Genomic DNA, 24,471 nt, shown 5'->3' with positions numbered 1-24,471 from the left:
TACTACTGCTTTTTAAAACCACACAGTATGGCTGAGTGGATGGATGGATGGACCCATGGATGAGCATATAGCTGTGTGGACAAAGGTCAGGAAGGGTAGAGAATATACAGGATTCGTACCAGTGGCTGTTGCTGGGAAAGGGGCTGTGGTTGGGGGCAGGGTTTGTGGGGGGCACTTCCATCCGGGGGGAGAATAGATGCCTCTTTATGTATGACTACCTTGCAGTCAGCACTGGGGGCAAACAGGACTATAGCGTGCTGCTGGGAAGGGATTCCTGGCACTACTGCTCTCTGCCTGGGTTCTGTAACTGCCAGTGGCCGACTAGCTGCTCTGCTAATGGCCTTTGCTGTTCATTTCTTTCTAAATGCCCTTCTTTTTTTCTTCCCTGCCTCTGCCTGGCAAAACCCAACCCACCCCAGGCTTGGCATTTATCCCAGATCAATACATTACCAGTTAGCTTCCCTTCTATAGCATTCACACCAATAAAACCCCACATATCTACAGTAATAATAAAAAGCATTTATTTCTCTCTCATCTACACCTTGGGTGTCTGATCTTGTTGGACTCAATAGGGTTCACTCATGCATCTACAGGGCGCCAGGGGATCCTCCTCCAGGCTGGGCTTAGCAGAGGTACCTTAGCTGGTGCAGCTCTGCCTCACATGTTTCTCATCCTCGCCTTAGGACCAACAGGCCAGTTCAGTGATGCTAGAAGCATCTTCTTGTGTCTCTCCAGAGATTTCTCCATTTATTCTAACTTGTTGAAGTGATGTACCTAGAGCATTTTATAGTATTCCCTTATTATCCTTGTAGTGTCTGTACACTAAAAGGGTGATGTTCGTGATGATGTCCCCTCTTTGATTCCTGATATTTGTAACTTGTGTCTTTCTTGTTTTGTTTTGTTTTTCTTGAATATTTTATTGATTTTTTTTCAATGAAACGGCTTTTGGCTTTACTGATTATTCTCTGACATTTTCTGGATTTCATTCATTTCTGCTGTTATCCTCTTTCCTTCGTTATAGTTACTATGGGTTTAATTTGTTCTTTTTTTGGTTTCTTAAGGTGGAACTCAGATCATTGACTATTTTTTCATTCAGTTAAAAACATTTTCTGATTTCCCTTGGGATTTCTTCTTTGGCTCGTGGGTTGTTTATAAGGATGTTGTTCAATTTCCACATGTTTGGATTTCCCAGTTATTGTCCTGTTAATGATTTCAAGTTTAATTCTGTTATGGTACAAGAAATACTTTGTATGATATAGATGTTTAAACTTTACATGCTTTTAAAATTTTTAATGGTTTTTCATATAGATAAGGATATGGTACATCTTGGTGAATGTTCCCTGTGTCCTTGGGAAGAATGTATATTCTCTTATTGTTAAATAGAGTATTCTCTAAATATCAATTAGGTCAAGTTGGTTTGTACTTTTGTTCAGGTCTTTTATATTCTTACTTTCTCTGTACTTGTACCATCTGTTACTGAGAGAGATGTGTCACCAGAGATTTGTCTATCTCTTCTTTCAGTTCTCAGTTTTGTTTCATTTATTTAGAAGCTCTCTTCTAAGGTGCATATACATTTAGGATAGTTGTATTCTTGGATAATTGACTTCTTTGTCATTATGCAATATTCTTCACTAGCCCTAGAAATATTCCTTGTTCGGATGTCTGTTATGTCTGATATTAATACAGCACTCTAGCTGTTTTTTTGTTTTTTTTGATTACTGTTTACATGGAATATCTTTTTCCATCCTTTTACTTTTATCTTACCTACGTTTTTATATTTAAAGTGGGTTTCTTTTTTTTTCATTATTATTGAAGTATAGTTGATTTACCATGTTGTGTTAGTTTCAGGTATAAAGCAAAGTGATTCAGATGTATATATATATTATATATATATATATTTATATATATATATATATTTATATATATAATTTAGATTCCTTTCCAGTATAAGTTATTATAGGATATTGAATGTAGTTCCCGGTGCTATAAAGTAGGTCCTTGTTGTTTATATATTTCATATATAGTAGTGTGTAGCTGTTAATCCCAAACTCCTAATTTATCCCCCCCTTCCTCTTTGGTAACCATAAGTTTGTGTGTTATGTCTGTGAATCTGTTCCTCTTTTGTAAATAAGTTCATTTGTATAATTTTATTTTAGATTTCACATATAAGTGATATATGATATTGTCTTTCTCTGTGTGACTTAATTCACTTAGTAAGATAATCTGTAGGTCATGTTGCTGCAAACGGCATTAGATCATTCTTTTTAATGGCTGAGTGATATTCCATTATATATATGTGTGTGTATATATATATATATGCCACATCTTCTTTATCCATTCCTCTGTCGATGGACACTTAGATAGCTTCCATGACTTGGCTGTTGTGAATAGTGCTGCTGTGAACATGGGGGACATGTATCTTTTTGAATTAGAGTTTTTGTCTTTTCCAGTTGTATGCCCTGGAGTGGGATTGCTGGATCATGTGGTAGCTCTATTTTCAGTTTTTTAGGGAACCTCCATACTGTTCTCCATGGTGGCTGCACCAATTTACATTCTAAAGTGGGTTTCTTGTAGAAGCAAATATTCGGTTTTGCTTTTTTATCCCGTATGACAATCGCGTTTAACTGGTGTAGAGCTGACCCCTGAACAATGTGGGTGTTCATCCACCTATTGCTTATCGTCGTCCCTCTGTATCCAAGGTTCCTCCTCATCCGTAGGGTCAACCAAGGCAAGGCCCTCATATCTGTCTCCTTGGCAGTCAACCTCACAATAACGCTCTTCCTTCTCTCAAAATCCAGTCCCATAATATTGGCTTTTATGCACGTTGGGTAGCGAGCCCTTGCTCAGTAACAATTTTGGACTCCATGAAGGGACTCAGTCTTGTGACAGCCTGCCCAAGGCACTGTAGCCCCTGGCGGAGTGTGGGCCCTCACCACAGACCCTGAGTGGCCACCTAGACTGAATTCATGTAGAGGGTCAGCTGTCAAGTTCCTGCTTCCCCGATGTAACCCTGCAGGCCCCTAAGTGCTCCTTTCACTTTTGAGAGAAGAATCAGCTCCTAAATAAGATGTCTTTGGGGGAGAGTAACTTGTTAAAATGCACCTGTGCCTATATTGTCTAATAATCTCCTCAGGATTGTGGGTTAGAGTCGCACCTAAGAGAGACAATATCAAAGGTTGCAGCCACTGAGGTACCAAAGGATCAATCAGGTTAGAACCCCAATCCCTGGGTTAGAGCCCCATGCCTTTTTGTTTGCCTATGGTGACTGTTTCCTTTGTTAGGATTGGCTAATAGCGGTTGTTTCTTGGATGACTACAGCAAAACTTTCTTGAACCTGGATTAATGGGGTGGGGGGGAGCGGTCCTCTGACCCAGGAGGGAAAAGCCATTATTCCCTGACTAGAGAGCTTGCCTTACAGAGCTGTTGGGAGTTTTCACCTGTGCCTAATATAATTACCTGGCGGTATTGATAAAGGACTGTATTCTTAATGAAACCAGCCCAGATTACCTTGTTGGGGCGAGAGGGTAAAGGGGAAATGAGGGAGCAGGAAGCAGGAAAATCTCGACCCCAGAAGAACGTAACCCGTGTGTGGGTTAAAGGAATTTCATACAACTGGATATTTTGGGTTTTCCTCACTGAGAGTTTTAACCCTCTTTTGCATGAGCCAAACTAGCAGGGAGTTAGCATTGAAATGTTTTTCAGTATGTGTGTGTGTGTGTGTGTATGAAACTTTGCCGAAGGAGCGAGCATTGGTGGTGATGCTAAAGGCCACATGCTATATGGAGGTCTTGGGCTGAATGTATGCTACCTAGAAATTTCCCAGGCGCTGAGCTGAGCTTGTCTTTGAGCTCTGCTGGGGAGGTAAAATGTTTCAATCATCCACCTGGAAGATTAAACCCCAGCATGCCCACAAAGGAAGCCAGGGCTTCGCTATTTCAACCTGTATACTACTGAATTCCTCTCTCACATTCAGCTCTCAGTCTCAGACAGCATCCTCACTTTGGTTTCTTCAAGGTGATCCTGTCATTTCCTCCACCTGCCGCCCCGTGAGGTAAGTTTATCCAGGTGGTACGTGAGGCAGAGCCTGGGCTCTCCTAGGCCCCTCTGCAGTAGGCACGCCTGCTCTCAGCACACGGGGGGAAACTCTTAGGAGCCTCTGACCACCGTGGCTACAGTCTCGGAACTGCCAGGACAGATTTCTTGGCAGACAGGCAGCACGCGTGACGTTTAGGCTACAGTGCTTGGCAACCATTTTTAATGGAAACCTTTTCAGTGTTCCCTAAGGGAACCTTCAAGTCCAAGCTGGCCATCTTTGAGACTCTCCATTCTCCTTTGTGGCTTCTCCAGGGAATTCCTTTTTTTAAGTGAATGGTTTTTTGTTTTTTTTTTTTTTGGCTACGTTGGGTCTTGGTTGCTGCGCACGGGCTTTTCTCTAGTTGCGGCGAGCGGGGGTTACTCTTCCTTGTGGTGCGCAGGCTTTTATGGGCAAGTGAGGAAACGCCATTTTCTAGAGATTTGCAGTCCATAGACTGTTCTAAGCTCTTGGGTTTGAAACCTGGGATATTGACTAAGAGTTTGACTTAAGGGTTGTTTGTTTTCGTGCTCTCTCTTCCCATACATCCATTCTCGGGGGGGCCAGCTAACTCCTCGGAAGAGGCACTAAGGTGGAGAGTAGTTGGCGGGGCAAGGGGCCCGTGTGCCCAGGTGCTGCCTACAAAGGAGCAAATGGGAGCCACAGATTGGCAAGTCCTGGTGCTTTCCTTCATCTCCCATGAACGCTCAGGTTTTCCAGGTGCAGCCAGCATTGCAGCATCACGCAGACCTCGAGTCTCTGATAAGAGTGCGGGTTGGTGTTGGGCCCCAACCATAAAGGCTGGGAAGAAGCGGCAGGCGTTTGGTGAAGGTAGTGTTTCCAGCCTCTTCTGGGGTTTTGCTGGCCAAGAAGTCAACTATCTTGAGCACTACAGGGGAGGAAACCCAGTCAGCCAGCTGCAGAGCTCAGCTTCACTAAGTGCTTGTGTTTCTTCAGAGGAAGGACTCCTGGCTGTGCTACCGTCAGCTCTCTGCCTTGCACTGTGGTTATCAACTTTCCTCAGATCAAGAGTAGGCAGGTACGTTTGACCTCCACTGGTTTTTCTAAGTTATTTTGCAAAATCAGAATTTGTGGAAGAGGTGTAAAATTATGGTTCAAGGGAGGACCCTCAGTAAAACCTGTTTTGCCTGGCGGATTTTAAGGCTGATTCTTTATTTATTTATTTTTTTTAATTATTTATTTATTTATTTTTGGCTGTGTTGGGTCTTCGTTGCTGTGCGAGGGCCTTCTCCAGCTGTAGCGAGCGGGGGCCACTCTTCATCGCGGTGCGCGGGCCTCTCACTGTTGCGGCCTCTCACTGTCGCGGCCTCTCCCATTGCGGAGCACAGGCTCAGTAGTTGTGGCTCACGGGCCTAGTTGCTCCACGGCATGTGGGATCCTCCCAGACCAGGGCACGAACCCGTGTCCTCTGCATTGGCAGGCAGATTCCTAACCACTGTGCCACCAGGGAAGCCCCCTAAGGCTGATTCTTAACCACTGCGCCCCCAGGGAAGCCCTACACAGCCTGTTTTGGAGGGCAGTTTAACAGTGCCTCCACATTTTACTGGACCCACCCTTGGACCCAGCAATCCGGAATGGATCCTGCTCAAATGATGGCACACATGCACAGTCATTTAGGTGCTCGGATGTGCACCGCAGCGTTGTTTACAGTGGAGAAAAATCAAGTAACTAAAGTGTCCATTCAGTAGAGGAATGGTGAAAAAAAATTATGGTACATTCATTTCATGAATGCAGTGTAGCAATTTAAAAACTGAGGTAGCTCTCTATGTATTGACATGGAAAGACTTCTAAGATGTGATTAAGTGATAAACCCGAAGCCCCACAGTGCAATAAATAGCATTTACTACTGCTTTTTAAAACCAAACAGTATGGCTGAGTGGATGGATGAATGGACCCATGGATGAGCATATAGCTGTGTGGACAAAGGTCAGGAAGGGTAGAGCATATACAGGATTCGTACCAGTGGCTGTTGCTGGGAAAGGGGCTGTGGTTGGGGGCAGGGTTTGTGGGGGGCACTTCCATCCGGGGGGAGAATAGATGCCTCTTTATGACTACCTTGCAGTAAGCACTGGGGGCAAACAGGACTATAGCGTGCTGCTGGGAAGGGATTCCTGGCACTACTGCTCTCTGCCTGGGTTCTGTACCTGCTAGTGGCCAGGTAGCTGCTCTGCTAATGGCCTTTGCTGTTCATTTCTTTCTAAATGCCCTTCTTTAGAAAGGACTACATGAAGGGACTCTTCTTTTTGGACTCCATGAAGGGACTCAGTCTTGTGACAGCCTGCCTGAGGCACTGTAGGCCCTGGTGGAGTGTGTGCCCTCACCACAGACCCTGAGTGGCCACCTAAACCGAATTCATCTAGAGGGTCAGCTGTCGAGTTCCGGCTTCCCCGCTGTGGCCCTCCAGGCCCCTAAGTGCTCCTTTCACTTTTGAGAGAAGAAACAGCTCCTAAATCAGATGTCTTTCAGGGAGAGTAACCTTGTTAAAATGCACCTGTGCCTATATTGTCTAATAATCTCCTCAGGATTGTGGGTTAGAGTTCCACCTTAAGAGAGACAATATCAAAGGTTGCAGCCACTGAGGTACCAAAGGATCAATCAGGTTAGAACCCCAATCCCTGGGTTAGAGCCCATGCCTTTTTGTTTGCCTATGTCTGACTGTTTCCTTTGTTAGGATTGGCTAATAGGGTTTGGTTCTTGGAAGACTATAGCAAAACTTTCTGGAACCTGGATTAAAGGGGGAGGGGGGGCTGTCCTCTGACCCAGGAGGGAAAAGCCATCGCTCCCTGACTAGAGAGCTTGCCTTACAGAGCTGTCGGGAGTTTTCACCTGTGCCTAATATAATTACCTGGCGGTATTGATAAAGGTGTGTATTCTTAATGAAACCAGTCCAGATTACCTTGTTGGGGCGAGAGGGTAAAGGGGAAATGAGGGAGCGTGAAGCAGGAAAGTCTCCACCCCAGAAGAACATAACCCGTGTCTGGGTTAAAGGAATTTCATACAATTGCACATTTTGGGTTTTCCTCACTGAGAGTTTGAACCCTCTTTTGCATGAGCCAAACTAGCAGGGAGTTAGCACTGAAATGCTTTTCAGTATGTGTGTGTATGTGTGTGTGTGTATGGGGGGGGTGTGGGTGTGTGTGTGTGTATGAAACTTTGCCGGAGAACCGAGCATTGGTGGTGATGCTAAAGGCCATATGCTATATGGAGGTCTTGGGCTGAATGTATTCTACCTGGAAATTTCCCAGGCCTGAGCTGAGCTTCTCTTTGAGCTCTGCTGGGGAGATAAAATGTTTCGATCGTCTAACCGGAAGATTAAACCCCAACATGCCCACCAAGGAAGCCAGGGCTTGGCTATTTCAACCTGTATACTCCTGAATTCCTCTCACATTCAGCTCTCAGTATCAGACAGCGTCCTCACTTTGGTTTCTTCAAGGTAATCCTGTCATTTCCTGCACCTGCCTCCCCATGAGGTAAGTTTATCCAGGTGGTGCGTGAGGCAGAGCCTGGGCTCTCCTAGGCCCCTCTGCAATAGGCATGCCTGCCCTCAGCACACGGGGGGAAACTCTTAGGAGCCTCTGACCACCGTGGCTACAGTCTCGGAACTGCCAGGACAGATTTCTTGGCAAACAGGCAGCACGCGTGACGTTTAGGCTACGTGCTTGGCAACCATCTTTAATGGAAAACTTTTCAGTGTTCCCTAAGGGAACCTTCAAGTCCAAGCTGGTCATCTTTGAGACTCTCCATTCTCCTTTGTGGCTTCTCCAGGGAATTCTTTTTTTTAAGTGAATGGTTTTTTTCTTGGCTGCGTTGGGTCTTTATTGCTGCATGCGGGCTTTTCTCTAGTTGCGGCGAGCGGGGATTACTCTTCCTTGTGGTGCGCGGGCTTTTATGGGCGAGGGTGGAAAGGCCATTTTCTAGAGATTTGCAGTCCATAGACTGTTCTCAGCTCTTGGGTTTGAAACCGGAGATATTGACTAAGAGTTTGACTTAGGGGTTGCTTGTTTTCATGTTCTCTCTCCCCAAACATCCATTCTCGGGGGGACCAGCTAACCCCTCAGAAGAGGCACTAAGGTGGAGAGTAGTTGACGGGGCAAGGGGCCCGTGTGCCCAGGTGCTGCCTACAAAGGAACAAATGGGAGCCACAGATTGGCAAGTTCTGGTGCTTTCCTTCATCTCCCGTGAACGCCCAGGTTTTCCAGGTGCAGCCAGCATTGCAGCATCACGCAGACCTCGAGTCTCTGATGAGACTCCTGGTTGGGGTTGGGCCCCAACCATAAAGGCTGGGAAGAAGCGGCAGGTGTTTGGTGAAGGTAGCTGTTCCAGCCTCTTCTGGGGTTTTCCTGGACAAGAAGTCAACTATCTTGAGCACTACAGCGGAGGAAACCCAGTCAGCCAGCTGCAGAGCCCAGCTTCGCTAAGTGCTTGTTTTTCTTCGAGGAGGGACCCCTGGCTGTGCTACCGTCAGCTCTGCATTGCACTGTGGTTATCAACTTTCCTCAGATCAAGATTAGGCAGGTACGTTTGACCTCCACTGGTTTTTCTAAGTTATTTTGCAAAATCAGAATTTGTGGAAGAGGTGTAAAATTATGGTTCAAGGGAGGACCCTCAGTAAAACCTGTTTTGCCTGGCGGATTTTAAGGCGGATTCTTAACCACTGCGCCCCCAGGGAAGCCCTACACAGCCTGTTTTGGAGGGCAGTTTAACTGTGCCTCCACATTTTACTGGACCCACCCTTGGACCCAGCAATCCGGAATGGATCCTGCTCAGATGATGGCACACATGCACAGTCATTTAGGTGCTCGGATGTGCACCGCAGCGTTGTTTACAGTGGAGAAAAATCAAGTAACTAAAATGTTCATACAGTAGAGGAATGGTGAAAAAAATTATGGTACATTTATCTCATGAATACAGTGTAGCAATTTAAAAACTGAGGTAGCTCTCTATGTATTGACATGGAAAGACTTCTAAGATGTGTGATTAAGTGATAAACCCGAAGTCCCACAGTGCAATAAATAGCATTTACTACTGTTTTTTAAAACCCCACAATATGGCTGAGTGAATGGATGAATGGACCCATGGATGAGCATATAGCTGTGTGGACAAAGGTCAGGAAGGGTAGAGAATATACAGGATTCGTACCAGTGGTTGTTGCTGGGAAAGGGGCTGTGGTTGGGGGCAGGGTTTGTGGGGGGCACTTCCATCCGGGGGGAGAATAGATGCCTCTTTATGTATGACTACCTTGCAGTAAGCACTGAGGGCAAACAGGACTATAGCGTGCTGCTGGGAAGGGATTCCTGGCACTACTGCTCTCTGCCTGGGTTCTGTACCTGCTAGTGGCCAGCTAGCTGCTCTGCTAATGGCCTTTGCTGTTCATTTCTTTCTAAATGCCCTTCTTTTTTTCTTCCCTGCCTCTGCCTGGCAAAACCCAACCCTCCCCAGGCTTGGCATTTATTCCAGACCAATACATTACCAGTTAGCTTTCCTTCTATAGCATTCAAACCAATAAAACCCCACAAATCTACAATAATAATAAAAAACATTTATTTTTTCTCATCTACACCTCGGGCGGCTGACCTTGTTGGACTCAGTAGGGTTCACTCATGCATCTACAGGGCGCCTGGGGACCCTGCTCCAGGCTGGGCTTAGCACAGGTACCTTAGCTGGTGCAGCTCTGCCTCACATGTTTCTCATCCTCGCCTTAGGACCAACAGGCCAGCTCAGTGATGCTAGAAGCATCTTCTTGTGTCTCTGCAGAGATTTCTCCATTTTGTCTAACTTGTTGAAGTGATGTACCTAGAGCATTTTACAGTATTCCCTTATTATCCTTTTACCTAGAGCATTTTATAGTATTCCCTTATTATCCTTTTAGTTGTCTGTACACTAAAAGGGTGATGTTGGTGATGATGTCCCCTCTTTGATTGCTGACATTTGTAACTTGTGTCTTGTTTTGTTTTGTTTTTCTTGAATATTTTATTGATTTTTTTTTAAATGAAGCGGCTTTTGGCTCTACTGATTTTTCTCTGACATTTTCTGGATTTCATTCATTTCTGCTGTTATCCTCTTTCCTTTGTTATAGTTACTATGGGTTTAATGTGTTCTTTTTCTGGTTTTCTAAGGTAGAACTCAGATCATTGATTATTTTTTCTTTCAGTTAAAAACATTTTTTAATTTCCCTTGGGATTTCTTCTTTGACTCGTGGGTTATTTATAAGGGTGCTGTTCAATTTCCACACGTTTGGATTTCCCAGTTATTGTCCTGTTAATGATTTTAAGTTTAATTCTGTTATGGTACAGGAAATACTCTGTATGATTTAGATGTTTAAACTTTTTATGCTTTTTACATTTTTAATGGTTTTTCATATAGATAAGAATATGGCTCATCTTGGTGAATGTTCCATGTGTTCTTGGGAAGAATGTGTATTCTCTTATTGTTAAGTAGAGTATTCTCTAAGTATCAACTAGGTCAAGTTGGTTTGTACTTTTGTTCAGGTCTTTTATATTCTTACTTTCTCTGTACTTGTACCATCTGTTACTGAGAGAGATGTGTCACCAGAGATTTGTCTATCTCTTCTTTCAGTTCTCAGTTTTGTTTCATTTATTTAGAAGCTCTCTTCTAAGGTGCATATACATTTAGGATAGTTGTATTCTTGGATAATTGACTTCTTTGTCGTTATGCAATATTCTTCACTAGCCCTAGAAATATTCCTTGTTCGGATGTCTGTTATGTCTGATATTAATACAGCACTCTAGCTGTTTTTTTGTTTTTTTTGATTACTGTTTACATGGAATATCTTTTTCCATCCTTTTACTTTTATCTTACCTATGCCTATATTTAAAGTGGGTTTCTTTTTTTTTCATTATTATTGAAGTATAGTTGATTTACCATGTTGTGTTAGTTTCAGGTATAAAGCAAAGTGATTCAGATATATATATATATATTTATATATATAAATTAGATTCCTTTGCAGTATAAGTTATTATAGGATATTGAATGTAGTTCCCGGTGCTATAAAGTAGGTCCTTACTGTTTATATATTTCAGATATAGTAGTGTTTAGCTGTTAATCCCAAACTACTAATTTATCCCCCCCTTCCTCTTGTTAACCATAAGTTTGTTTGTTATGTCTGTGAATCTGTTCCTCTTTTGTAAATAAGTTCATTTGTATAATTTTACTTTAGATTTCAAATATAAGTGATATATGATATTTCTCTGTGTGACTTAGTTCACTTACTATGATAATCTGTAAGTCATGTTGCTGCAAATGGCATTAGTTCATTCTTTTTTATGGCTGAGTGATATTCCATTATATGTGTGTATATATATATATATATATGCCACATCTTTTTTTTTTTTATATGTGGAATCCAAAAAATAGCACAAATGAACTGATTTACAAAACAGAGAGAGTCTCACAGACATAGAGAACAAATTTATGGTCACCAAAGTGGGGGAAGGGATAAATTTGGAGTATGAGATTAACAGATGCACACTACCATATATAAAATAAACAACAAGGATTTACTGTTATGGCACAGAGAACTATATTCAATATCTTACAATAAACTAATTATAAGAAAAGAATAGAAAACAAAGTATATGTGTTTAAACAAATCACTTTGCTCTGTACCTGAAACTAACACAATACTGTAAATCAATTATACTTTAATGAAAAAAAGAAAATTATCACTAGAGTATGGACCATGGGGTCACAGGGAGAGATGGGGCTGAAGAGAGAAAAGGGTCCAGGTCACAGAGGGTCTAAATGGTGAGACTTGTATATTCTGATCATCTCCTGCTAACAGTGGGATCTGCAGAAGTGTGGGACACAAGGGGCCTAGGGTTCAACCAGCTCTAATACCAACCAGCAAAACTGCAGCAGGTTCATCACTTCTGTTCTCATCTTCTCAATTACCATATTAGTATGATCAAGCTGACCCATCTCCTAGCAGCAAAGGCAGGAATTAAAGCAACCCAGGGCCCCACAGTGCTAAGATGCTGAGGACAAAGCTTGCTGTTCTGCTCTCTCAAGAATAGTCACCTAAACGTCCCTCCCTGAAAGAAGGGGCTGAGCTCTTCCTTCCAGGCTAGTGTGTTTTTAGAAAGTTAAGTTCTCCAGGTGTTGCACATTTCAGATGGGTCAGGGACATGTTGGAAATTGAGAGGCCCTTAGCCTCTTGCAAACAGGCTGGGAGAGTCTTAGGTCAGAGCCCAAAGGAGAAGACTGTGAGATTGTTCATTGGCATCCAAGAGAGATCAAGCCTGTTCCAATAATTCTCTCTGCTCTTAGCTCCAGGCTCTGCCAGAATGCAGGTCTGTTGGAAAGTGGGAATCCTGACAGGTTCTGGGAAATAACAGGAGTCTATGCCACATCTTCTTTATCCATTCCTCTGTCGATGGACACTTAGATAGCTTGCATGACTTGGCTGTTGTGAATAGTGCTGCTGTGAACATTGGGGCACATGTATCTTTTTGATTACTAGAAATTAAAGACAAAATTAGAGTTTTCGTCTTTTCCAGTTATATGCCCTGGAGTGGGATTGCTGGATCATGTGGTAGCTCTATTCTTACTTTTTTAGGGAACCTCCATACTGTTCTCCATAGTGGCTGCATCAATTTACATTCTAAAGTGGGTTTCTTGTAGAAAGCAAATATTCGGTTTTGCTTTTTTATCCGGTATGACAGTCGTGTTTAACTGGTGTAGAGCTGACCCTTGAGCAATGTGGGTGTTCATCCACCTATTGCTTATCGTCGTCCCTCTGTATCCAAGGTTCCTCCTCATCAGTGGGTTCACCAAGGCAAGGCCCTCAAATCTGTCTCCTTGGCAGTCAACCTCACAATAAAGCTCTTCCTTTTGTAAAAACCCAGTCCCATAGTATTGGCTTTTAAACACGTTGGGTAGCGAGCCCTTGCTCAGTAACAATTTTGGACTCCATGAGGAACTCAGTCTTGTGACAGCCTGCCCGAGGCACTGTAGGTCCTGGCGGAGTGTGGGCCCTCACCACAGACCCTGAGTGGCCACCTAGACCGAATTCATCTAGAGGGTCAGCTGTCGAGTTCCGGCTTCCCCGCTGTGGCCCTCCAGGCCCCTAAGTGCTCCTTTCACTTTTGAGAGAAGAATCAGCTCCTAAATCAGGCGTCTTTGGGGGAGAGTAACCTTGTTAAAGTGCACCTGTGCCTATATTGTCGAATAATCTCAGGATTGTGGGTTAGAGTTCCACCTAAGAGAGACAATATCAAAGGTTGCAGCCACTGAGGTACCAAAGGATCAATCAGGTTAGAACCCCAATCCCTGGGTTAGAGCCCCATGCCTTTTTGTTTGCCTATGTCTGACTCTTTCCTTTGTTAGGATTGGCTAATAGCGGTTGGTTCTTGGATGACTACAGCAAAACTTTCTTGAACCTGGATTAATGGGGTGGGGGGGAGTGGTCCTCTGACCCAGGAGGGAAAAGCCATTGTTCCCTGACTAGAGAGCTTGCCTTACAGAGCTGTCGGGAGTTTTCACCTGTGCCTAATATAATTACCTGGCGGTATTGATAAAGGTGTGTATTCTTAATGAAACCAGCCCAGATTACCTTGTTGGGGCGAGAGGGTAAAGGGGAAATGAGGGAGCGTGAAGCAGGAAAATCTCGACCCCAGAAGAACGTAACCCGTGTCTGGGTTACAGGAATTTCATACAACTGGATATTTTGGGTTTTCCTCACTGAGAGTTTGAACCCTCTTTTGCATGAGCCAAACTCGCAGGGAGTTAGCATTGAAATGCTTTTCAGTGTGTGTGCGTGTGTGTGTGTGTGTGTGTGTGTGTGTGTATGAAAGTTTGCTGGAGGAACGAGCATTGGTGGTGATGCTAAAGGCCACATGCTATATGGAGGTCTTGGGCTGAATGTATTCTACCTGGAAATTTCTCAGGCCTGAGCTGAGCTTGTCTTTGATCTCTGCTGGGAAGGTAAAATGTCTCCGTTATCTACCTGGAAGATTAAACCCCAACATGGCCACACAGGAAGCCAGGGCTTGGCTATTTCAACCTGTATACTCCAGAATTCCTCTCTCACATTCACCTCTGAGTCTCAGACAGCGTCCTCCCTTTGGTTTCTTCAAGGTGATCCTGTCATTTCCTGCACCTGCCTCCCCATGAGGTAAGTTTATCCAGGTGGTGCGTGAGACAGAGCCTGGGCTCTCCTAGGCCCCTCTGCAATAGGCACGCCTGCCCTCAGCACACAGGGGGAAACTCTTAGGAGCCTCTGACCACCGTGGCTACAGTCTCAGAACTGCCAGGACAGATTTCTTGGCAGACAGGCAGCACGCGTAATGTTTAGGCTACAGTGCTTGGCAATCATCTTTAATGGAAAACTTTTCAGTGTTCCCTAAGGGAACCTTCAAATCCAAGCTGGCCATCTTTGAGACTCTCCATTCTCCTTTGTGGCTTCTCCAGGGAATTTTTTTTTTTCTTTGTAAGTGAATGCTTTTTTTTTTTGGCTACGTTGGGTCTTGGTTGCTGCGCGCGGGCTTTTCTCTAGTTGCGGCGAGCAGGGGTTACTCTTCCTTGTGGTGCGCAGACTTTTATGGGTGAGGGAGGGAAGGCCATTTTGTAGAGATTTGCAGTCCATAGACTGTTCTCAGCTCTTGGGTTTGAAACCTGGGATATTGACTAAGACTTTGACTTAGTGGTTGCTTGTTTTCGTGCTCCCTCTCCCCAAACATACATTTTTGGGGGGCCAGCTAACCCCTCAGAAGAGGCACTAAGGTGGAGAGTAGTTGGCCGGGCAAGCGGCCCGTGTGCCCAGGTGCTGCCTACAAAGGAACAAATAGGAGCCACAGATTGGCAAGTCCTGGTGCTTTCCTTCATCTCCCGTGAGCGCCCAGGTTTTCCAGGTGCAGCCAGCATTGCAGCATCACGCAGACCTCGAGTCTCTGATAAGACTGCTGGTTGGGGTTGGGCCCCAACCATAAAGGCTGGGAAGAAGCGGTAGGCATTTGGTGAAGGTAGTGTTTCCAGCCTCTTCTGGGGTTTTGCTGGCCAAGAAGTCAACTATCTTGAGCCCTACAGTGGAGGAAACCCAGTCAGCCAACTGCAGAGCCCAGCTTCACTAAGTGCTTGTGTTTCTTCAGAGGAAGGACCCCTGGCTGTGCTACCGTCAGCTCTCTGCCTTGCACTGTGGTTATCAACTTTCCTCAGATCAAGAGTAGGCAGGTACGTTTGACCTCCACTGGTTTTTCTAAGTTATTTTGCAAAATCAGAATTTGTGAAAGAGGTGTAAAATTATGGTTCAAGGGAGGACCCTCAGTAAAACCTGTTTTGCCTGGTGGATTTTACGGCCGATTCTTAACCACTGCGCCCCCAGGGAAGCCCTACACAGCCTGTTTTAGAGGGCAGTTTAACCCTGCCTCCACATTTTACTGGACTCACCCTTGGACCCAGCAATCCGGAATGGATCCTGCTCAGATGATGGCACACATGCACAATCATTTAGGTGCTCGGATGTGCACCGCAGCGTTGTTTACAGTGGAGAAAAATCAAGTAACTAAAGTGTCCATTCAGTAGAGGAATGGTGAAAAAAATTATGGTACATTTATCTCATGAATACAATGTAGCAATTTAAAAACTGAGGTAGATCTCTATGTATTGACATGGAAAGACTTCTAAGATGTGTGATTAAGTGATAAACCCGAAGCCCCACAGTGCAATAAATAGCATTTACTACTGCTTTTTAAAACCACACAGTATGGCTGAGTGAATGGATGAATGGACCCATGGATGAGCATATAGCTGTGTGGACAAAGGTCAGGAAGGGTAGAGAATATACAGGATTCGTACCAGTGGCTGTTGCTGGGAAAGGGGCTGTGGTTGGGGGCAGGGTTTGTGGGGGGCACTTCCATCCGGGGGGAGAATAGATGCCTCTTTATGTATGACTACCTTGCAGTCAGCACTGGGGGCAAACAGGACTATAGCGTGCTGCTGGGAAGGGATTCCTGGCACTACTGCTCTCTGCCTGGGTTCTGTAACTGCCAGTGGCCGACTAGCTGCTCTGCTAAGGGCCTTTGCTGTTCATTTCTTTCTAAATGCCCTTCTTTTTTTCTTCCCTGCCTCTGCCTGGCAAAACCCAACCCTCCCCAGGTTTGGCATTTATCCCAGGTCAATACATTACCAGTTAGCATTCCTTGTATAGCATTCAAACTGATAAAACCCCACAAATCTACAATAATAGTAAAAAACATTCTTTTCTCTCTCATCTACACCTCGGGCAGCTGACCTTGTTGGACTCAGTAGGGTTCACTCATGCATCTACAGGGCGCCTGGGGACCCTGCTCCAGGCTGGGCTTAGCACAGGTACCTTAGCTGGTGCAGCTCCGCCTCACATGTTTCTCATCCTCGCCTTAGGACCAACAGGCCAGCTCAGTGATGCTAGAAGCATCTTCTTGTGTCTCTCCAGAGATTTGTCCATTTTATCTAACTTGTTGAAGTGATGTACCTAGAGCATTTTACAGTATTCCCTTATTATCCTTTTAGTGTCTGTACACTAAAAGGGTGATGTGGGTGATGATGTCCCCTCTTTGATTCCTGACATTTGTAACTTGTCTCTTTCTTGTTTTGTTTTGTTTTTCTTGAATATTTTATTGATTTTTTTTCAATGAAACGGCTTTTGGCTTTACTGATTATTCTCTGACATTTTCTGGATTTCATTCATTTCTGCTGTTATCCTCTTTCCTTCCCTATAGTTGCTAGGGGTTTAATTTGTTCTTTTTCTGGTTTCCTAAGGTAGAACTCAGATCATTGATTATTTTGTCTTTCAGTTAAAAACATTTTCTAATTTCCCTTGGGATTTCTTCTTTGGCTTGTGGGTTGTTTATAAGAATGTTGTTCAATTTCCACATGTTTGGATTTCCCAGTTATTGTCCTGCTAATGATTTCAAGTTTAATTCTGTTATGGTACAAAAAATACTCTGTATGATTTAGATATTTAAACTTTTAAAAATTTTAATGGTTTTTGATAGAGATAAGAATATGGTACATTTTGGTGAATGTTCCATGTGTCCTTGGGAAGAATGTGTATTCCCTTACTGTTAAGTAAAGTATTCGCCAAATATCAATTAGGTCAAGTTGGTTTGTACTTTTGTTCAGGTCTTTTATATTCTTACTTTCTCTGTACTTGTACCATCTGTTCCAGAGAGAGATGTGTCACCAGAGATTTGTCTATCTCTTCTTTCAGCTCTCAGTTTTGTTTCATGTATTTTGTTTTTCAGGATTATAACTCTATAGTTTTATTAAGAGAAATGCTGACAGTGTTGGTATGAAGTTTAACATTTAAACAAAATTTTCACAGAAACCAAACACATGCCTAAAACGATTTTACAGCGGAGTTCTAGATGCAGGTCTAAATGATGTCAAGGACTGATGAATCTCAGGATTCAAGACAGCATTTTGGGTTTTAGTTAATTCTTAGGATTAAAAAAATTTGTTTTGTTTTAAAGTGAACCACTGCCCAGGTATGAAAATTTAATCTTCTCCTGAGACCAGGGCTTCAGAAATCATTCAACTCTTGAAGTGACTCAGTGAACTTGTGCTGTCAGTGACTGAACCCTGTCACCAATGGTTTGAAAGTTCAAAAAACAGGCTCCAAGAGTTTTCCACCCTCAGAGCACCGGCCCTTGTCTTTGCCTACTCTCCCACCTCCTATACCACCCTCTGCCCTTCCCCAAATACTTCAGCCAGTGGCTTGGATGGAGGAGCTGATATTTATATCTTCATAATTAGAAAAGAAAGGGTCTTCTTGTCAATTTCAAGAATTAGCACCTCTAAGACAGAATGATGTGCCTGTGTATACATTCCAATAAGACTTTTCCTCCTCAAGCAGTTTCCATCCTCCAAATGGCAGCTTTGGTAACTTCTTAACTGGAAAGTTAAGAAGTTACCAAAGCTTAATGCTTTTTGGGAACAGCGTTAAGCTTAGGCAGAGAACACCTTGGCTTCTAAGTTTCAGGCATTCACGGCTTTTAAACAGTCTCTCACAGTCCTCATGTAGGTTGCCAATGACATTTTTTTTTTTTTATTAACTGACAATTACTTTTTTTTTTTAATTTTATTTATTTATTTTTGGCTGTGTTGGGTCTTCGTTTCTGTGTGAGGGCTTTCTCTAGTTGCGGCAAGCGGGGGCCACTCTTCATCGCGGTGTGCGGGCCTCTCACTATCACGGCCTCTCTTGTTGCGGAGCACAGGCTCCAGACGCGCAGGCTCAGTAGTTGTGGTTCACGCGCCTAGTTGCTCCGCGGCATGTGGGATCTTCCCAGACCAGGGCTCGAACCCGTGTCCCCTGCACTGGCAAGCAGACTCTCAACCACTGCGCCACCAGGGAAGCCCCGCCAATGGCATTTTTCGAAAGGATGAAATATTCTGGACACAGAACCAAATCATCCTTAGTTCTTTCCTTTGTTTCACCATTTCCCCCCAAGAGGCCCCAAATTTTAACAAAACTGATCCTAACCCATCTCCCTTCTTTACCACACCATCCCTCCCACCCCAGATAATACACCAGAAATAGCCAAAAACTACATATATGCTACGCTGTAAAAATGCAGAGTTAACACTATTGGGAAGAAGACTGTGGGTTGTGGAGATGCTCTTTGAAGATCTACAGTATCTTTTGCTCTCCCACATCCCATTCTGCCAGTTTTGTCCTTCATAGAAGGCCCTTTGCTTTTCTCAGCAAAGTTCAGAATGGGTTGCCTTGAAACACTGACCCTCCTTCCCCTCCACTGGGATGGGTGTGCAAACTATACAGCATGGAGCGGCTTTAAAGCACTTGGGCTGCTGTAGGGCACAGAAACTATACTGGCTCTTCAAAGGCCATCTTCTCAAGCCCCCTCTATGGTGTCAAGATAAGTAGAACTCCTTCTTTCCCCACTTGAAACCCACAGTCAGATGTGACAGGGGCTGGTACTCAGGAGAGTTAATTCTTGTCATCTTTTTTGTCATCATCCTCCGAGGGGTAGGAATGCCACGTCAGCCTTTCCTCCTAGAAGGATATGACAACCTGTGGGCACTTGGCATTGGCTTCCTTGGCAGGGTCCAGGTCAGCCTCATCAGAGTTTTTGCATTTCATCAGGAACATGAGTTCCCCACTGGAGTCTGTAGCTCCAATAATCCGCTCCGGTTCCAAACCCCAGGCAAAGCCTCGTGGCTTTTCTGACTCTTTTTTCTGCTTCTTTGGTTTGCTCTCCTCCCCCTTACCTTCCGAATCAGAATCAGCTTTGCGCTTGCCTCCCTCTGATTTATCTGTCTCGTATGCTGTTTTCTGTGACCGTAGGAACTCAGCAATGAGGTCGGGGCAATCCGGGTTTTCTTCCGGCTCCCATGTGTTTTCCTCATCTGAGACCCCCTTCCACGTTAGGAGGTACTCCACTTTGCCCTTTACCACTCGACGGTCGAGAACTTTTTCCACCACATATTCTTCTTCCTCTTCTTCTAGCACCTCCTCCACTTTCTTGTTGTTTTGCTTTTTCCCCATAGTGCCCGCCAGCTTTCTTGTATAAAGGGTGACGGGGCTCAGAGCAGCGCCCACGAGCCTGAGAGGAATCGGTGCCACGCTACTGGCGCATCTTGACAGGCTGGCGAGGGGAGTGGCGACCAGAAGAGCAACAAGTCGGTTGACCGCGGTTGAGCCCCTCGCTGAAGCCTGTTCCATGTATTTTGAAGCTCTGTTCTAAGGTGCATATACATTGAGGATAGTTATATTCTTGGATAATTGACTTCTTTGTCATTATGTAATATTCTTCACTATCCCTAGAAATATTCCTTGTTCTGATGTCTGCTTTGTCTGATATTAATACAGCACTCTAGCTGTTTTTTTGTTCTTTCTGATTACTGTTTACATGGAATATCTTCCATCCTTTTACTTTTATCCTACCTATGTCTTTATATTAAAAGTGGGTTTCTTTTTTTCATTATTATTGAAGTATAGTTGATTTACCATGTTGTGTTAGTTTCAGGTATAAAGCAAAGTGATTCAGATCTATATATATATATTTATGTATATAATTTAGATTCCTTTCCATTATAAGTTATTACAAGATATTGAATGTAGTTCCTTGTGCTATAAAGTAGGTCCTTGTTGTTTATATATTTTATATATAGTAGTGTGTAGCTGTTAATCCCAAATTCCTACTTTATCCCCCCTTCCTCTTTGGTAACCATAAGTTTGTTTGTTATGTCTGAATCTGTTCCTCTTTTTTTTATAAATTTATTTATTTATTTATTTATTTTTGGCTGCGTTGGGTCTTCGTTGCTGTGCACGGGCTTTCTCTAGTTGCGGTGAGCGGGGGCTACTCTTCGTTGTGGTGCGCGGCCTTCTCATTGTCGTGGCTTCTCTTGTTGCGGAGCACGGGCTCTGGCCCGCAGGCTTCAGTAGTTGTGGCACATGGGCTCAGTAGTTGTGGCTCATGGGGTCTAGAGCTCAAGCTTAGTAGTTGTGGCGCACGGGCTTAGTTGCTCTGCAACATGTGGGCTCTTCACAGGCCAGGGCTCGAACCTGTGTCCCTTGCATTGGCCCCCAGATTCTTAACCACTGTGCCACCAGGGAAGCATCTGTTCCTCTTTTGTAAATAAGTTCATTTGTATAATTTTATTTTAGATTTCACATATAAGTGATATATGATATTGTCTTTCTCTGTGTGCCTTACTTCACTTAGTATGATAATCTGTAGGTCATGTTGCTAAAAATGGCATTATTTCATTCTTTTTTATGGCTGAGTGATATTCTATTATATATATGTGTGTGTGTGTGTATATATATACATATATGCCACATCTTTATCCATTCCTCTGTCGATGGACACTTAGATAGCTTCCATGACTTAGCTGTTGTGAATAGTGCTGCTATGAACATGGGGCACATGTATCTTTTTCAATTAGAGTTTTCGTCTTTTCCAGTTACATGCCCTGGAGTGGGATTGCTGGATCATGTGGTAGCTCTATTCTTACTTTTTTAGGGAACCTCCATACTGTTCTACATAGTGGCTGCATCAATTTACATTCTAAAGTGGGTTTCTTGTAGAAGCAAATATTCGGTTTTGCTTTTTTATCCAGTATGACAACCGCGTTTAACTGGTGTAGAGCTGACCCCTGAACAATGTGGGTGTTCATCCACCTATTGCTTATTGTCGTCCCTCTGTATCCAAGGTTCCTCCTCATCCGTGGGGTCAACCAAGGCAAGGCCCTCAAATCTGTCTCCTTGGCAGTCAACCTCACAATAACGCTCTTCCTTTTCTCAAAAGCCAGTCCCATAGTATTGGCTTTTATGCACGTTGGGTAGCGAGCCCTTGCTCAGTAACAATTTTGGACTCCATGAAGGGACTCAGTCTTGTGACAGCCTGCCCGAGGCACTGTAGGCCCTGGCGGAGTGTGGGCCCTCACCACAGACCCTGAGTGGCCACCTAGACCGAATTCATCTAGAGGGTCAGCTGTCCAGTTCCTGCTTCCCCGCTGTGGCCCTCCAGACGCCTCAGTGCTCCTTTCATTTTTGAGAGAAGAATCAGCTCCTAAATCAGGCGTCTTTGGTGGAGAGTAACCTTGTTAAAGTGCACCTGTGCCTATATTGTCGAATAATCTCCTCAGGATTGTGGGTTAGAGTTCCACCTAAGAGAGACAATATCAAAGGTTGCAGCCACTGAGGTACCAAAGGATCAATCAGGTTAGAACCCCAATCCCTGGGTTAGAGCCCCATGCCTTTTTGTTTGCCTATGTCTGCCTGTTTCCTTTGTTAGGATTGGCTAATAGCGGTTGGTTCTTGGATGACTATAGCAAAACTTTCTTGAACCTGGATTAATGGGGTGGATGGGAGCGCTCCTCTGACCCAGGAGGGAAAAGCCATCGCTCCCTGACTAGAGAGCTTGCCTTACAGAGCTGTCGGGAGTTTTCACCTGTGCCTAATATAATTACCTGGTGGTATTGATAAAGGTGTGTATTCTTAATGAAACCAGCCCAGATTACCTTGTCGGGGCGAGAGGGTAAAGGGGAAATGAGGGAGCGTGAAGCAGGTAAGTCTCCACCCCAGAAGAACGTAACCCGTGTCTGGGTTAAAGGAATTTCATACAAGTGGACATTTTGGGTTTTCCTCACTGAGAGTTTTAACCCTCTTTTGCATGAGCCAAACTAGCAGAGAGTTAGCATTGAAATGCTTTTCAGTGTGTGTGTGTGTGTGTGTGTGTGTGTGTTTATGAAAGTTTGCTGGAGGAACGAGCATTGGTGGTGATGCTAAAGGCCACATGCTATATGGAGGTCTTGGGCTGAATGTATTCTACCTGGAAATTTCTCAGGCCTGAGCTGAGCTTGGCTTTGATCTCTGCTGGGGGGGTAAAATGTCTCCATCATCTATCTGGAAGATTAAACCCCAACATGCCCACACAGGAAGCCAGGGCTTGTCTGTTTCAGCCTGTATACTCCTGAATTCCTCTCTCACATTCACCTCTGAGTCTCAGACAGCGTCCTCACTTTGGTTTCTTCAAGGTGATCCTGTCATTTCCTGCACCTGCCTCCCCATGAAGTAAGTTTATGCAGGTGGTACGTGAGGCAGAGCCTGGGCTCTCCTAGGCCCCTCTGCAATAGGCACGGCTGCCCTCAGCACACGGGGGGAAACTCTTAGGAGCCTCTGACCACCGTGGCTACAGTCTCGGAACTGCCAGGACAGATTTCTTGGCAGACAGGCAGCACGCGTGACGTTTAGGCTACGTGCTTGGCAACCATCTTTAATGGAAACCTTTTCAGTGTTCCCTAAGGGAACCTTCAAATCCAAGCTGGCCATCTTTGAGACTCTCCATTCTCCTTTGTGGTTTCTCCAGGGAATTCATTTTTTTTTCTTTTTAAGTGAATGCTTTTTTTTTTTTTTTTTTTTTTTTTTTTTTTTTGGCTACGTTGGGTCTTGGTTGCTGCGCACAGGCTTTTCTCTAGTTGCGGCGAGCGGGGGCTACTCTTCCTTGTGGTGCGCAGGCTTTTATGGGTGAGGGAAGGAAGCCCATTTTGTAGAGATTTGCAGTCCATAGACTGTTCTCAGCTCTTGGGTTTGAAACCGGAGATATTGACTAAGACTTTGACTTAGTGGTTGCTTGTTTTCGTGCTCTCTCTCCCCAAACATACATTCTTGGGGGCCCAGCTAACCCCTCAGAAGAGGCACTAAGGTGGAGAGTAGTTGACGGGGCAAGCGGCCCGTGCGCCCAGGTGCTGCCTACAAAGGAACAAATAGGAGCCACAGATTGGCAAGTCCTGGTGCTTTCCTTCATCTCCCGTGAGCGCCCAGGTTTTCCAGGTGCAGCCAGCATTGCAGCATCACGCAGACCTTGAGTCTCTGATAAGACTGCTGGTTGGGGTTGGGCCCCAACCATAAAGGCTGGGAAGAAGCGGCAGGCATTTGCTGAAGGTAGTTGTTCCAGCCTCTTCTGGGGTTTTGCTGGACAAGAAGTCAACTATCTTGAGCCCTACAGCGGAGGAAACCCAGTCAGCCAACTGCAGAGCTCAGCTTCACTCAGTGCTTGTTTTTCTTCGAGGAAGGACTCCTGGCTGTGCTACCGTCAGCTCTCTGCCTTGCACTGTGGTTATCAACTTTCCTCCGATCAAGAGTAGGCAGGTACGTTTGACCTCCACTGGTTTTTCTAAGTTATTTTGCAAAATCAGAATTTGTGAAAGAGGTGTAAAATTATGGTTCAAGGGAGGACCCTCAGTAAAACCTGTTTTGCCTGGCGGATTTTAAGGCGGATTCTTAACCACTGCGCCCCCAGGGAAGCTCTACGCAGCCTGTTTTGGAGGGCAGTTTAACTGTGTGTTTAACATTTTACTGGACCCACCCTTGTACCCAGCAATCCTGAATGGATCCCGCTTAGATGATGGCACACATGCACAATCATTTAGGAGCTCGGATGTGCACCGCAGCGTTGTTTACAGTGGAGAAAAATCAAGTAACTAAAGTGTTCATACAGTAGAGGAATGGTGAAAAAAATTATGGTACATTCATCTCATGAATACAATGTAGCAATTTAAAAACTGAGGTAGCTCTCTATGTATTGACATGGAAAGACTTCTAAGATGTGTGATTAAGTGATAAACCCGAAGTCCCACAGTGCAATAAATAGCATTTGCTACTGCTTTTTAAAACCACACAGTATGGCTGAGTGGATGGATGAATGGACCCATGGATGAGCATATAGCTGTGTGGACAAAGGTCAGGAAGGGTAGAGCATATACAGGATTCGTACCTGTGCCTGTTGCTGGGAAAGGGGCTGTGGTTGGGAGCAGGGTTTGTGGGGGGCACTTCCATCCGGGGGGAGAATAGATCCCTCTTTATGTATGACTATCTTGCAGTCAGCACTGGGGGCAAACAGGACTATAGCGTGCTGCTG

General features: G+C 44.5%; 1 protein-coding gene across 1 annotated transcript; it reads right to left on the bottom strand.

The window, feature by feature from the left end:
* Nucleotides 1-18,548: 18,548 nt before the first annotated feature.
* Nucleotides 18,549-19,635, bottom strand: LOC118893101 (chromobox protein homolog 1-like). The gene has a single exon (XM_036848307.1). It carries the CDS (start codon nt 19,590-19,592, stop codon nt 19,101-19,103), a length of 492 nt encoding a protein of 163 aa, XP_036704202.1. The 5' UTR covers nt 19,593-19,635; the 3' UTR covers nt 18,549-19,100.
* Between the last annotated feature and the right edge of the window lie 4,836 nt (nt 19,636-24,471).

This window comes from Balaenoptera musculus, chromosome 3, assembly GCF_009873245.2.
Source record: "Balaenoptera musculus isolate JJ_BM4_2016_0621 chromosome 3, mBalMus1.pri.v3, whole genome shotgun sequence".
In the NCBI taxonomy this organism is placed as follows: Eukaryota; Metazoa; Chordata; class Mammalia; order Artiodactyla; family Balaenopteridae; genus Balaenoptera; species Balaenoptera musculus.
Note: the sequence above shows the minus strand (reverse complement) of the source record. Positions and strands in the feature narration are given on the sequence as shown.

Coding starts and splice junctions, on each gene's coding strand:
- LOC118893101 (XM_036848307.1), bottom strand. CDS start 19,592: ATGGGGAAAAAGCAAAACAACAAGAAAGTGGAGGAGGTGCTAGAAGAA.